General features: G+C 42.8%; 1 protein-coding gene across 1 annotated transcript in view; it reads left to right on the top strand.

Annotated features, from left to right (window-relative positions):
• Positions 1-2,011: 2,011 nt before the first annotated feature.
• Positions 2,012-16,949, top strand: part of IGFBP2 (insulin like growth factor binding protein 2) — a 42,739-nt gene continuing 27,801 nt past the window's right edge. The window contains exon 1 of the mRNA XM_040441843.1: positions 2,012-2,833. Coding sequence (XP_040297777.1) covers positions 2,479-2,833 — 355 coding nt within the window. The 5' untranslated portion in view covers positions 2,012-2,478. The remainder of the gene's footprint in view (positions 2,834-16,949) is intronic.

Genomic DNA, 16,949 nt, shown 5'->3' with positions numbered 1-16,949 from the left:
CATAGAGAAAGCCTGTGAGTCCTGCTTTTCCGATCTAATCATAGAGAAAGCCTGTGAGTCCTGCTTTTCCGATCTAATCATAGAGAAAGCCTGTGAGTCCTGCTTTTCCCAGCTAGTCATAGTGTAAGCCTATGAGTCTTGCTTTTCCCTGCTAGTCATAGAGAAAGCCTGTAAGTCTTGTTTTTTTTCCAGCTAGTCATAAAGTCTGTGAGTCCTGCTATTCCGAGCTAGTCATAGAGAAAGTCTGTGAGTCCTGCTTCCCACACTCACTCATAGAGAAAGCATGTGAGTCCTGCTTTTCCCAGCTAGTCATACTGTAAGCCTGTGAGTGTTTTTTTTTTCCAGCTAGTCATAAAGCCTGTGAGCTATTCCCGGCTAATCATAGAGAAAGCATGTGAGTCCTGCTTTTCCCAGCTAGTCATACTGTAAGCCTGTGAGTGTTGTTTTTTCCAGCTAGTCATAAAGCCTGTGAGTCCTGCTATTCCCGGCTAATCATAGAGAAAGCTTGTGAGTCCTTCTTTTTCCACGCACTCATAGAGATTGCTTTAATGTGCCTAGTAGGGTTGAGCGAAGCACGCTTCGGATCATAGATCCGAAGTCGCTTTATTTGAAATTTGTTAAGCTGCTGTTTTAAAATGGTTTTCAAGTTGAATATTTAAAGATCGAAGTTCTTCACCGAAGTCTTGTGAGACTTCAGACTTAACAGCTTTCATTTCCGTACTGCAGTCAAATGAAGTTCTGAACGAAGTGACTTCGGATCTATGAACCGAAGCGCGCTTTGCTTAACCCTAGTGGCTAGTATTTAATCGCAGTCTGGATTATGGTGTATTTGCTCTGAGTTTCTTGAAATACAATTTGCCCTCTAAAGACCATGCGGGAGATTTATCGAAATTGGTGAAAAGGACAACTGGTTTAGTTGTCCATAGCAACCAATCTGATTCAATTTTTCACAGCTCCTTTGGGAAACTAAAGATGGAATCTGATTGACTGCTATGGGCAACAAAGTCAGTTTTTCTTTACACCAGTTACCTACGGTATTACCAGGATCTATCCATCGCCCAACTCTTCTGAACCCTACAATATGTTTGTAAAGTTGTGCCCGTTGAGACGGATGTACGGAACTTAACGCCACTTTTCCCCCACACAGTTTATTAGCTGTGCTGTCTTATGGAATACTGTGAATGATACATTGTAACTACATATGGAATATGTATAGAATACGTCACCATATACAGTGGCGCAGCAAACCGTGCGATTACATACAGCAGAATAAATCGTACTGCAGGGTATGACAGTCCGGTGGAGGCCTGTAGGGCACGCTTTAGATGTCCGTTAGGTTAATCGGATTATATATACATTAGAAGTACAGGATGCGCCAGAAGCTTTCCCAATAGCTGTGGTGAACTGAAGTGTGAATGGCGTATTGGGTCTGATTATAAAGTTTATTACCAGGGTCTTAGGTTGTGGGGTCTCAGAGGTCTATTATTGGGGTACTGGGTGTGTCAAGTACATTTGATTGCATTCTCTATGTGAATTTTCTAGCAATTGCACATATCTCATTGTGTCTAGTGAGGCCACCGCGGACGGATCCTGTAAGAATAATATCTGTGTACGGAGCTCCGAGAGTGTGCGTCTGCTGGGAGAGAGATCCCCTATAGTGCTATATAGCAGGGAGACTGTGATGAGAGGGAAAGAGACATAGCAGCCACAAAGAGAGCGACTGAGGGAGAGGGTGGGAGGAGGAGGAGACAGGAGGGGAGCAGAGGAGAAATAAAAGCAGATGAAAGGTGCAGGGAGAAGTGAGAGAGACAGGAGCAAAGTGCTGAACCAGCTCCAGCTGCAAACTAGTGTCTGACTGCACTCCGGGGGGATACAGGCGGAGGGGCAGCAGGGTGCAGGCGGAGGGGCAGCAGAGTGCAGGCAGGGGGGCAACAGGGTGCAGGCAGGGGGGCAACAGAGTGCAGGCGGAGGGGCAGCAGGGTGCAGGCAGGGGGGCAACAGGGTGCAGGCAGGGGGGCAACAGGGTGCAGGCAGAGGGGCAACAGAGTGCAGGCAGGGGGGCAACAGAGTGCAGGCAGGGGAAGCAAAGTGCAGGCAGAGGGGCAACAGAGTGCAGGCAGGGGAAGCAAAGTGCAGGCAGAGGGGCAAGGGTGCAGGCAGAGGGGCAAGGGTGCAGGCAGAGGGGCAAGGGTGCAGGCAGGGGTAACAGTGCAGAAAGTGCTACAGAGCACAGGTATAGACTGGACAGAAGCTGCAACCATAGACAGGGCAATACAGTGCGAGGGGGACTAGACTGCAGACAGGGGGTAAACTGCAGAATCAGGGAGGTCCAGGGGTAGGGGAAAGACTTCCGAGAAGAGCAGAGGGGTCTAGGCAGAACCCAGTACCAGGCAGGAGGAGGACCAGGTAACTTACCCAAGTGTCAGGGCAACCTCAGACCCAGCTGTGTGCCTGTCTCTCCGGTGACCCCGCTTCAGGATGCATCACCCCGGGCACCTGCTACTGCTGCTGGTTTCTGTGTGCGCCCCATCCGCCGCAGAGGTCCTTTTCCGCTGCCCACAGTGCACCCCGGAGCGCCTGGCCGCCTGCCCCGCAGCCTCCGCCCGCACCCCGTGTGCAGAGCTGGTGCGGGCCCCGGGCTGCGGCTGCTGCTCGGTGTGTGCCCGGCCGGAGGGGGAGTCGTGCGGGGTGTACACCGCCCGCTGCGCCGCCGGACTGCGCTGCTACCCCAGCCCCGGGGCAGAGCTCCCCCTGCAGGCGCTGGTGCAGGGGCAGGGCACGTGCGCCAAGAGGAGGGACGCCGACTACGGGGGCAGCCAGGAGCGACTGACAGGTACCCGGCTCTTGTGGGGGTCTCTGAGGGGAGGGAAGGGGCATTGCTTTTTATTGGGGTATCTGTCAAGGTGCTCTGAATAAATGTGGGGTTCAGGGCTCCAGGCTGCACACAGGACCCTCTGAGGTGGGGTGCGGGGGATATTGCATGGACGCCCCCCACTCCCCAACTGCATTATGTGTAGGATTATTATGGTTCTTATTGATGCGCATTTCCCCGGATATAGGACATTAGGTGCTTTCAGTTTTTGGGGGTCACTTGTTGCTCTGAAACATAATGGGGGCATAGCTTGTGGTGTGGAGCCTCACCTGCATCTATAGGGACATGGGGGCTGGACATTGCAGGGTCTCATTCCACTGGGGGATCTGCCATTAATATTCTCTATAGGCCATAATCAGGGCAAACTGGGCTCCTGCATAGGGCTGCACAGTTCGGGGGGCAGCAATGGATTAGATGTATTATTTGCTCCCGTATTAGAGCTCTGTTATCGGGCTCTTGGAGAGAGTGGGTCCCTAAGGTCGAGGGGTATTTTGATCTCCACCATGGGACCCCCTCTCATCTGTGTATGATTTTTTTTTTATAGCTGTATTATCAGAGACAAGGGAGAAGAAATCTGGGGGTTCTTCCCTAAGTAAACTTCTATATGTCTCCAAATATACCTGTCCATACCCCGCTTACTACACATTGATGATAAGGGGGTGAGGACTCCTCTATAGTCGGGGGTCTCTATGTAAGAGCAGCCTCTGCTCCGGTGACCCCCAGGGTCCATGTTTGGCTAGCGAGCTTCCCCTGCTGGAGGCCTGGGCATGAGGCAAAATGAGGCATCCCTCACCCCTGACTATAGGGGGCAGTGTTCTGGCAGATGCACAATCTTTCTCTGTACTTTCCACTCTTTAATTAGGGAAGGAGAAGAAGCAATGTCAGCTATCACCTAAGGCACCCCTGTGCATACATAACCCTATGCATAGGTGGTGCATTGCTCAGCGATGGTGCCTATAAAAGGACTTGTTGACAGTGCAAAGGTCGGAAACCAGAGCGTGACCCCCTCACCATGTGCAATGACCTGACTACTCTGCAGATCAGTATATGCCTGTAATCTGCCCATTGCAGCAGTGGATGGTCTGCCTGGAAGATGCTGCAGTCCAAGTCCCGACTTCCTTTGTTTTACTCCTTAGACTGTCTGGCTTTCTTTATAGTGTCTGGAGCAGCTTGAGGTGACTTATAAGGTGTCTGCTGTACAGAACGGTGCCAGGTGCGCGCTCTGAACGCACCTGCATGCGGCCGATGCAGGCGGGGGTTGTGCATTTATTACATTTGCACTGAGTTTCTTTGTTCTGGATTATACAGTGTTATTCTTTTTATTTATAAATGTAACAAAACGATGAAACATCAAAATGATGGACAATCCCATAGAAATAAGAGACACGTGACATACAAGGAAAGTTATGGTGGATTTCGTATCATAGAAGTCTCATGGGGGAAGGGAACAGGAGTGGGGATGTTAGATGCTCTCAGCTCAAAAAGGGTGCAAGTCCCTTATGGAAAGGAATAAAGAAATTGGAGATGACTTTTCTCCTTTGCTGTACCCTAGAATGTTACCCCAGCCCCAGAATCCTGTGGTTTAGAGCTCAAGTTGCTGGTGTCCAGTTGTTTTATACCCTAGTACCTGGTTTCCAGTGATTTAGCACCATAGTCCTGGTATCCAGTGGGTTAATGACCCAATTCCTTGTGACCTGTGGTTTAAAAGGGTTCTCCAACTCTTTGCAACTGATGGGTCTTGAGCTTTAAATGGGTTTTCCAAAACTTTTTAACTGATGACCTATCCTCTGGATAGGTCATCATCAGTATCTGATCGGTGGGGGTCCGACACCCAGGACCCCAATGATCACCCTTTTGAGAAGGCACCAGCAGTCACAGGAGCGCCACGGCCTTCTCTGTACATAGTATAGTGGCTGTGCTTGGTATCACGCTCAGTCCTATTCACTTCAATGTTGTCACCGGCCTAGGGAAAGCAGAGAGAAGGCCGTGGCGCTCACAGAAGTGCTGATCAGTGGAGGTCTCGGTCTATCCTCTGGATAGGTCATCACTTAAAAAGTTTTGCAAAACCCCCTTAAAGCTCAAGACCTTTGTGTCCATTGAATAAAGTTCATGTTTTCAGTATTCATTGGTTTAGGACCTCATTCATTAGTCAGTATTATGATGACTCAGATTATGGTATCCAGTGGTTTAGTGCCCCAGTACCTCGTAGCCAGTGGTTTAGTGCCCCAGTCCCTGGTTGCCAGTGGTTTATTACCCTAGTCTCATTGCTGCCAGTGGTACCATCGTTTCTGGTGTCCAGTAGTATGGTGCATCAGTCCCAGCTATCCAGTGGTTTAGTGCCACAGTCCCTGGTATCCATTGTGGTTTTGTACCACTGTATTTGGTATCCATTGGTTTAGTACACTGTTTAGTTTACTATCTATATATCAATAAACTGCAGTCATTGAGCATGGACTCCCATATTGTTGAGTGGATTAGGCAGTGGCTGAGTGACAGACAACAGAGGGTTGTAGTCAATGGAGAACATTCAAAACAAGGTCATGTTTCCAGTGGGGTTCCACAGGGATCTGTACTGGGACCGATTTTGTTTAATATCTTCATAAGTGATATTGCAAAAGGCCTCGAAGGTTTGTCTTTTTGCTGATGACACAAAGATATGTAACAGGGTTGATGTTCCTGGAGGGAAACGCCAAATGGAAAAGGATTTAGGAAAACTAGAAGAATGGTCAGAACTCTGGAAACTGAAATTTAATGTGGATAAGTGCAAGATAATGCACCTGGGGCGTAAAAACCCAAGGGCAGAATATAGAATATTTGACACAGTCCTGAGCTCAGTATCTGAGGAAAGGGATTTAGGAGTAATTATTTCAGAAGACTTAAAGGTGGGAAGACAATGTAATAGAGCAGCACGAAATGCCAGCAGAATGCTTGGATGTATAGGGAGAGGTATAAGCAGTAGAAAGAGTGAAGTGCTTATGCCGGTGTACAGAACACTGGTGAGACCTCACTTGGAGTAATGTGCGCAGTACTGGAGGCCATATCTCCAGAAGGATATAGATACTCTAGAGCAGGGATCAGCAACCTTCGGCACTCCAGCTGTTGTAAAACTACAATTCCCAGCATGCTCCATCCATTTTTATAAGAGTTTTTAGAAGAGCAGAGCAAGTATGCATGCTGGGAGTTGTAGTTTCACAACAGCTGGAGTGCCGGAGGTTGCCTACCCCTGCTCTAGAGAGAGTTCAGAGAAGAGCTACTAAACTAGTACATGGATTGCAGGATAAAACTTACCAGGAAAGGTTAAAGGACCTTAACATGTACAGCTTGGAAGAAAGACGAGACAGAGGGGATATGATAGAAACTTTTAAATACATAAAGGGAATCAACTCGGTAAAGAAGGAGAGCATATTTAAAAGAAGAAAAACTGCTACAAGAGGACACAGTTTTAAATTAGAGGGGCAAAGGTTTAAAAGTAATATAAGGAAGTATTACTTTACTGAGAGAGTAGTGGATGCATGGAATAGCCTTCCTGCAGAAGTGGTAGCTGCAAATACAGTGAAGGGGTTTAAGCATGCATGGGATAGGCATAAGGCCATCCTTTATATAAGATAAAGCCAGGGGCTATCCATAGTATTCAGTATATTGGGCAGACTAGATGGGCCAAATGGTTCTTATCTGCCGACACATTCTATGTTTCTATGTTTCTATGTTTCTATATTGTTCAGTGTTATTAATTTCTTTGTCCCTGGTCTCTAGTGGTCAATCCTTTTGATCACATGGTAAGAACCTTTTTATGTGTCCTAGCCAGCTGCCTCCCCTTGTTCACCTTTCCCTTACATCTGTATAGGCTGTATATTACCATAGTTTTAGTTAAAATTACTATTCATGGAACAACAATGTTGTGTGATGATGCTAAAGGAGGATAGCCTTTAAAGGCAAATAAATGAACTGGATGCAGAAAAGACCACTGAGAAACTAACCACAGTTCAAAACTCAGTGGGTGTTCCCTGCATGTAGAGCTGCAGGTTCAGTGCTCAGTAGGTGTTCCCTACTTGTGCTATTGCAGGTTCAGAGCTCAGTGGGTGTTTTCTGCTTGTAGAGCTGCAGGTTTCGGGGCTCAGTGGGTGCTCCCTGATCTGAGAGCTGCAGATTCAGAGTTCAATAGGTGTTCCCTACTTGTAGAGCTACAGGTTCAGAGGTCAGTGGGTGTTCCTTACTTGTGAAGATGCAGGTTCAGGGCTAAGTGGGTGTTCCCTGCTTGTAGAGCTACAGGTTCAGAGTTCAATAGGTGTTCCCTGCTTGTAGAGCCAGACCTCCCAAGTGTCCCTCTTTTTGATGTAAGTCCCTCTGTCCCTCTTTGCTCCATAAATGTCTTTCTTTTTGATCTGAGGTATAGATTTTCATTATTGCATTTATAATATTGATCCAGAAAGTGTTTGTCTGGCTCCTATAGGTATATTAGAGCCCACCTTGTATATTATTTCATTGCTTGATGCAATTTGAAGTTTAATCATTTCTATAGTCAGATAAATTGTGCACTACTTCGTAAGTGAAAACGATTGAAGTGTATAAATATGCAAGAAAAATTGATCTTTCACGCATTGAACCATAAGTGTCCCTCTTTGAACATCCAGAAAGTTGGGAGGTATGGTAGAGCTGCAGGTTCAGAGGTCAGTGGTAGTTCCCTACTTGTGGAGATGCAGGTTCAGAGTTCGATAGGTGTTCCTTGCTTGTAGAGCTGCAGATTTAGAGGTCAGTGGGTGTTCCTTACTTGTTAAGATGCCGGTTCAGGGCTCAGTGGGTATTCCTTGCTTATAGAGCTTCAGGTTCAGAGGTCAGTGGGTGATCCCTACTTGTGGAGATGCAGGTTCAGAGGTCAGTGGGTGTTCCTTATATATGTACAGCTGCAGGTTCAGGGCTCAGTGGGTGTTGTCTGCTTGTGGAGATGCAGGTTCAGGGCTCAGTAGGTGTTGTCTGCTTGTGGAGATGCAGGTTCAGAGGTCAGTGAGTGTTCCTTACTTGTAGAGCTTCAGGTTCAGATGTCAGTGGGTGTTCCCTACTTGTGTAGATGCAGATTCAGAGGTCAGTGGGTGTGTCTGCTTGTGGAGATGCAGGTTCAGAGGTCAGTGGGTGTTTCTTATATGTACAGCTGCAGGTTCAGGGCTCAGTGGGTGTTGTCTGCTTGTGGAGATGCAGGTTCAGGGCTCAGTAGGTGTTGTCTGCTTGTGGAGATGCAGGTTCAGAGCTCAGTAGGTGTTGTCTGCTTGTGGAGAGGCAGAGTTAATAACATGGAGCTACTCTGCCACAGATGCCTCTACAGGAAGAGATTTTAAAAAAGAGATGTTCTACTACATGACTGCAGGATCAGAATATAGAGAATTTGTTTGTAGTATGTAACCATGGAGACGAAAGTCTGCATAGGAGGAACTGTATACACAAAACGGTAGGAGATTTGTAATAAGGACTATTAGAAAAGTTGACTTACTTGCAATCGCATTCAGTCATGCAGGGACTTCGATCTCCCCTCATTAAACGCATGTACATTATGAATGATATATTATACACAAGGATGTCATCAGTCATCCTCGCAGGGTCTCTGCACATATAACGACATAGGCCTAGAGGCCAAATGCATTTTCTACAGCTCATAAAGTGAGAGGTGAATTTTATTAACTTTAATACCCTCAGGCCCTGGATTGCGTAATCGCTTATAATAGACTGCGATGCCTGAGCGCACAGGTCAGAAACAGAACGCTCTGCAGATACAGCGGATATCAGGAGTGTATTATATACAATTATATACATTGTTATAATGTTATTAGATATTGTATACATTATAATGATATATCTGCCATATGTGTTCCTGACTGCCGCCGCTGCTATCTCCCCCTGCCCCAGCCTTGTTGAAGAGGGGCTTCATGTCAGTGAGATACAGTTAAGTCCTGATTCTTCTTTCACAAGATGCTTGAGGTTCTGCAGAAGCTGAGGAGTATATTATGCACACAACTTACCTGCTGGAACTCATAAATCCCACCTCAGCTGCTGCAGAACCCCATAGCTCGCACCTTGGCTGCCGCAGAGCTTAATATCACACTCCTCGGCCATAGCTGAAAATCGTAATACACACCTCAGCTGCTGCAGAACCTCATAATACACACATCATCTGCAGCTGTGCCTTATAATACACACCTCAGCTGCTGCAGAACCTCATAATACACACATCATCTGCAGCTGTGCCTTATAATACACACCTCAGCTGCTGCAGAACCTCATAATACACACATCATGTGCATCTGTGCCTTATAATACACACCTCAGCTGCTGCAGAACCTCTTAATACATGTTAATACATGTCTCATAGTACACACACCTGAAATACTGCAGAGCATCATAACACACCTCAGCTGCTGCAGAACAACATTATACACACTTCAGCTACTGCAGAACAGCTTTGAAATGGATAAGCATTATATATGAGTGAAGGACCCCCGTCCTCTCCTGCTGCAGCTGGTATCTGTATTATAACGGGTAATGTGCTCCTTACTGTGCATTATAAGAATATTAGAAGTGACCTTGGGATCTACATTTGGTCCTTGTACTTTATTTACAGGGGGGGGGGGGGGGGGGGGGGGTCATGCTCCTGCATATTTGCCCTATTACCTCCTGAGCAGCTTGTATATATTGTGATTGGATGTTGCAGGACAGGTGATCATCTCACAGTCGCACCTGTAATTAAAGGCGCACATAATCTGGGAATCGTATGGGAAGGTCTGCGTTCTGTTAGCAGTTTTTATAATTGCTCGTCTGGTGCCAGACAGAAATACCATGTGGAGTTCCTGATGAAATGATGTTGGAGTGACACATTGTAATATACTTTGTAGCTCAACTCCTCATCATTCCCCAGATCTCTGCTTCCTTTCCGCTAATAAGAATATTCCCCTTTAGCTCCAGAGAATGAAAACCCATCCTGACCTGATACTTCTCATTGCTACAGTTGTATCCGGTCAACAAAACTACCACCAGCTAAACGGCCTGCTGATATCTTTTACTTGCACTGATACATTGTAGCAAACTACCAGACCAACATGATATGCTGAGTTTATAGTGCATGAATTAAACTGGATACCAAAGTATCAAGTCTGTACAGGTTTTCAGTTTTTAGCTGTAAGCAAGACTAATTTCATTACCGGACAGCAAGCAGAGTTCTTAAAAGTGGTAATTAGCATCTAAAGTATATAGGAAAGTTGTGGAACTTTTTATTATAGAAGAATTAAGGTTAATTTATAAAAAATAAATAAACACCAACAATTTGATAAATTAAAGACTGCTGCGCTCTGTCTGTCCACCAGGTGGTGATGTAGAGTGACCTGCAACTGTCACATGCTCTTCTGGGCTGTCCAGTTTTTTTGTTTTATTTTATGCATATTATGATTATAGGAATATTGGAGGTCACCTGATGATGTAAATGTGTGTTTAAGCTTTGGGCACTAGAGGCCGAAGCAAAATAATGGCGTCGGTGTGTGTCCACGAACATACAGCAACCTATATGGATGGGATAAGCAGACTTTATGACAGTTCATACAATATTTTTTTGATCACTGATTCTTACATTGTCACTGGAAAGTGTAATTTACAGGACAGAGTAAAGCCAGACAAAGACTCCTCTAAAAACATTTTATAGTTTTTAGAATGGATCTACATGAAAAGTTATGTTACTTATCTTAAGTTCATGTATTATACTTGTATTATACTCCAGAGCTGCACTCAATATTCTGCTGGTGCAGTAACTGTGTACATACATTACATTACTTATCCTGTACTGATCCTGAGTTACATCCTGTATTATACTGCAGAGCTGCACTCACTATTCTGCTGGTGGAGTCACTGTGTACATACATTACTTATCCTGTACTGATCCTGAGTTACATCCTGTATTATACTACAGAGCTGCACTCACTATTCTGCTGGTGCAGTCACTGTGTACATACATTACTTATCCTGTGCTTATCCTGAGTTACATCCTGTATTATACTCCAGAGCTGCACTCACTATTCTGCTGGTGCAATCACTGTATACATACATTACTTATCGTGAACTGGTCCTGAGTTACATTCTGTATTATTCTCCAGAGCTGCTCTCACTATTCTGCTGGTGCAGTCACTGTGTACATACATTACTTATCCAGAGTTACATCCTGTATTATAGTCCAGAGCTGCCCTCACTATTCTGCTGGTGAAGTCACTGTGTACATACATTATATTACTTATCCTGTACTGATCCTGAGTTACATTCTGTATTATTCTCCAGAGCTGCACTCACTATTCTGCTGGTGGAGTCACTGTGTACATACATTACATTACTTATCCTGTACTGATCCGGAGTTACATCCTGTATTATAGTCCAGAGCTGCACTCACTATTCTGCTGGTGCAGTCACTGTGTACATACATTACTTATCCTGTACTGATCCTGAGTTACATCCTGTATTATACTCCAGAGCTGCACTCACTATTCTTCTGGTGCAGTCACTGTGTACATACATTACATTACTTATCCTGTACTGATCCGGAGTTACATCCTGTATTATACTCCAGAGCTGCACTCACTATTCTGCTGGTGCAGTCACTGTGTACATACATTACATTACTTATCCTGTACTGATCCGGAGTTACATCCTGTATTATACTCCAGAGCTGCACTCACTATTCTGCTGGTGCAGTCACTGTGTACATACATTACATTACTTATCCTGTACTGATCCTGAGTTACATCCTGTATTATACACCAGAGCTGCACTCACTATTCTGCTGGTGCAGTCACTGTGTACATACATTACTTATCCTGTACTGATCCTGAGTTACATCCTGTATTATACTCCAGAGCTGCACTCACTATTCTGCTGGTGCAGTCACTGTGTACATACATTACTTATCCTGTACTGATCCTGAGTTATATCCTGTATTATACTCCAGAGCTGCACTCACTATTCTGCTGGTGCAGTCACTGTGTACATACATTACTTATCCTGTACTGATCCTGAGTTACATCCTGTATTATACTCCAGAGCTGCACTCACTATTCTGCTGGTGCAGTCACTGTGTACATACATTACTTATCCTGTACTGATCCTGAGTTACATCCTGTATTATACTCCAGAGCTGCACTCACTATTCTGCTGGTGCAGTCACTGTGTACATACATTACTTATCCTGTACTGATCCTGAATTACATCCTGTATTATACCCCAGAGCTGCACTCACTATTCTGCTGGGGCAGTCACTGTGTACATGCATTACTGAAGGGTTTCTGTCACCAGAATTAACCCTACTAAACTAGCTGACATTAGCGATGTGCTAATGTCAGCTGAACCTAACTAGTCTACTCCTACTTGTATCTATGCCCCCGTTACTCCAGAAACATAACTTTTAAAATATGCTAATTAGCCTCTAGGTGCAGGGGGGGCGTTGCCCATGCTCCTAGAGGCTCCCTTCTCCCGCCTCTGGCCACGCCCTGCTACACTAGATTGACAGGGCCAGGCAGCCTTCACCTCCAACTGGGCCCTGCGCGCGTCCAGCCATAAATATTGATGACATCCTCAGAATAGGTCATCAATATCTGATGGGCGGGCGTCCGACACTCGGCATCTCCGCCGATCCGCTGTTTGACGAGGAGGTGATGATCCATGTGATCATCGCTTCCTCCTTTTTTACACTACGTAATCTTCGTTTCCGCTAATCTACCCGAGTAAATCCACCTTTCGTTTTCCGAGAATGCAAATGCAGCCTATTGTTTGCCGCTGGTGCAATCCCACTAAGGGTATTTTTTCTCATGGAATCCAGTAAATAGTAAATAAATATAATTTTATCTAATAAATTTGGGGAGAAAATATATCCCGATAGATTGTAACAGCGGCATCCAATCTACATCACTGAATCTGGAAGATACTGATGGAGGAGGCCGACCGCCTACGAAACGCGTTATACATCCCAGCAGTAGGACCCCTACTTGTAGATAGCGGATAACTTGTTATAACGAGAATACCCCTTTAAGTGACATGAGCAGAAGTGAAGGTACGCAGCTCCAGTGCAGAGTTTATTGCTGGTCTCTAGGGAGAGGCGATTATTTATGGACAATTAAGTCCCAAACACAAAATATTCTGTAAAAGGTTTCAGCGCGGCCCCTTGTGTGGCTGCAGTAATCGCAGAGGACGCAGTGATGTCAGCGAGTGCTCCGCTCATCATTGCTCTCACACCGTCACCACAGCCATCAGCACTCTCATCATCCCGCACCAGACACATCTCTCTACTAGCTGCTCTGGGTAACGTTGCAAAACTACAACTTCCAGCATCCCCTGACTGTATTTGTATGGCCACACACACTGAGAGTAGTTGTTTTCAATCAGATTAGCAGGATTTTACACACTGTCTATGATATAGGTATTGTCTCTGCTGTGCCCTATAGGCTTGTGTTCAAAAGAAGCGCAAGGTATCCATATAACAGTAATATAGTAGCTCATGTCATATATATATAGAAGCATATTATTGTAGTTATATCCTTGTACATAGGAGGCAGTATTATAGTAGTTATAATCTTGTACATAGGAGCAGTATTATAGGAGTTATATTCCTGTACATAGGAGGCAGTATTATAGTAGTTATATTCTTGTACATGGGAGCAGTATTATAGTAGTTATATTCTTGTACATAGCAGCAGTATTATAGTAGTTATATTCTTGTACATAGGAGCAGTATTATAGTAGTTATATTCTTGTACATAGGAGGCAGTATTATAGTAGTTATATTCTTGTACATAGGAGCAGTATTATAGTAGTTATATTCTTGTACATAGGTGCAGTATTATAGTAGTTATAATCTTGTATATAGGAGCAGTATTATAGTAGTTATATTCCTGTACATAGGAGCAGTATTAAAGTAGTTATATTCTTGTACATAGCAGCAGTATTATAGTAGTTATATTCTTGTACATAGGAGGCAGTATTATAGTAGTTATATTCTTGTACATAGGAGCAGTATTATAGTAGTTATATTCTTGTACATAGGTGCAGTATTATAGTAGTTATAATCTTGTATATAGGAGCAGTATTATAGTAGTTATATTCTTGTACATATGAGGCAGTATTATAGTAGTTATATTCTTGTACATAGGAGCAGTATTATAGTAGTTATATTCTTGTACATAGGAGACAGTATTATAGTAGTTATATTCTTGTACATAGGAGCAGTATTATAGTAGTTATATTCTTGTACATAGGAGCAGTATTATAGTAGTTATATTCTTGTACATAGGAGCAGTATTATAGTAGTTATATTCTTGTACATAGAAGCAGTATTATAGTAGTTATATTCTTGTACATAGGAGCAGTATTATAGTAGTTATGTTCTTGTACATAGGAAGCAGTATTATAGCAGTTATATTCTTGTACCTAGGAGCAGTATTATAGTAGTTATATTCCTGTACATAGGAGACAGTATTATAGTAGGTATATTCTTGTACATAGGAGCAGTATTATAGTAGTTATGTTCTTGTACATAGGAGCAGTATTATAGTAGTTATATTCTTGTACATAGGAGCAGTATTATAGTAGTTATATTCTTGTACATAGGAGACAGTATTATAGTAGTTATATTCTTGTACATAGAAGCAGTATTATAGTAGTTATATTCTTGTACATAGGAGGCAGTATTATAGTAGTTATATTCTAGTACATAGGAGCAATATTATAGTAGGTATATTCTCGTACATAGGAGCAGTATTATAGTAGTTATATTCTTGTACATAGGAGCAGTATTATAGTAGTTATATTCTAGTACATAGGAGCAGTATTATAGTAGGTATATTCTCGTACATAGGAGCAGTATTATAGTAGTTATATTCTTGTACATAGGAGCAGTATTATAGTAGTTATATTCTTGTACATAGGAGCAGTATTATAGTAGTTATATCCTTGTACATAGGAGCAGTATTACAGTAGTTATATTCTTGTACATAGGAGCAGTATTATAGTAGTTATATTCTTGTACATAGGAGGCAGTATTATAGTAGTTATATTCTTGTACATAGGAGGCAGTATTATAGTAGTTATATTCTTGTACATAGGAGCAGTATTATAGTAGTTATATTCTTGTACATAGGAGCAGTGTTATAGTAGTTATATTCTTGTACATAGGAGCAGTATTATAGTAGTTATATTCTTGTACATAGGAGCAGTATTATAGTAGTTATATTCTTGTACATAGGAGCAGTATTATAGTAGTTATATTCTTGTACATAGGAGCAGTATTACAGTAGTTATATACTTGTACATAGGAGGCAGTATTATAGTAGTTATATTCTTGTACATAGGAGCAGTATTATAGTAGTTATATTCTTGTACATAGGAGCAGTATTATAGTAGTTATATTCTTGTACATAGGAGCAGTATTATAGTAGTTATATTCTCGTACATAGTAGCAGTATTATAGTAGTTATATTCTTGTACATAGGAGCAGTATTATAGTAGTTATATTCTTGTACATAGGAGCAGTATTATAGTAGTTATATTCTTGTACATAGGAGCAGTATTACAGTAGTTATATACTTGTACATAGGAGGCAGTATTATAGTAGTTATATTCTTGTACATAGGAGCAGTATTATAGTAGTTATATTCTTGTACATAGGAGCAGTATTATAGTAGTTATATTCTTGCACATAGGAGCAGTATTATAGTAGTTATATTCTTGTACATATGAGGCAGTATTATAGTAGTTATATTCTTGTACATAGGAGACAGTATTATAGTAGTTATATTCTTGTACATAGGAGACAGTATTATAGTAGTTATATTCTTGTACATAGGAGCAGTATTATAGTAGTTATATTCCTGTACATACAAGCAGTATTATAGTAATTCTATTCTTGTACATAGGAGCAGTATTATAGTAGTTATATTCTTGTACATAGGAGCAGTATTATAGTAGTTATATTCTTGTACATAGGAGCAGTATTATAGTAGTTATATTCTTGTACATAGGAGCAGTATTATAGTAGTTATATTCTTGTACATAGGGGCAGTATTATAGTAGTTATATTCTTGTACATAGGAGACAGTATTATAGTAGTTATATTCTTGTACATAGGAGACAGTATTATAGTAGTTATATTCTTGGACATAGGAGGCAGTATTATAGTAGTTATATTCTTGTACATAGGAGGCAGTAGCATTTGTAATAATGCAATATTTGCAAATTACCATAAACCTATTTACATAGTTAATACGGTTAAAAAAAGACATAAGTCCATCAAGTTCAACCAAGGGATATGTGGGGATGCAAAGTATTTAGCAATAGAAGGTTACAATATTCCCAGAAGTAATTAGATATTAACATCTTGTATTGAAACTTAAGTTTGTCCTCCAGTTCTCCTTTTTTGGGTAACAATTGTCTGCCGTTATCATAGTCCTCTCTCCCGAGTAGCATTCATTTCTGCTGCAGCCAAGAATCCATCATATCTAATGGAAGCTCAGCCAGTGACCGGCTGTTTTGTTGAAGGCCATTTATATAATTTTGTTTCCTATCAGTTCCCATTTGGTGCCGTTTAGAGCTGTGATTTTCTGACCTCTTGGTGAGTTCTTTGTGTTTTCCTCTTTCAGTCCCAACCATGAGAAAACAGCATGAAGCAAACAATCACTAAGTTATTACGACAGGACAGATACTGTAAGCTTTGGCCTCACCTTTTTTGACCTCGTGTTTTTAGCTGCCGAGGACTTGCCTGGCTGAGCAGTGGACATTGGACATCGCCTGTAGTCAGGGTTCCTGCTCCGAAAAGCGCTGCACTTGCAGGCAAATATACTGTAGCTAGAAATCATATTGTAAAACGACACCTTCCATTGTGGTCTTAAACTAGCCACAGTGACTTAATTTTAACAAATGTTGTACCTCAATCAAACCTGTGCCTACAGCTGCAGCACGGCACATTGCATGGTATTGCCATATGATTAGAAGGTATTGGAACATATCTGAATCCTTTGTCCCTCCACTATCAGTCAACTGCATAACAATAACCACCACTAGAGGGTGCTTC

Source organism: Bufo bufo, chromosome 7, assembly GCF_905171765.1.
Source record: "Bufo bufo chromosome 7, aBufBuf1.1, whole genome shotgun sequence".
Lineage (NCBI taxonomy): Eukaryota > Metazoa > Chordata > Amphibia > Anura > Bufonidae > Bufo > Bufo bufo.
The sequence above is the reverse complement of the archived record's forward strand: the minus strand, read 5'-3'. Positions and strand labels throughout refer to the sequence as shown.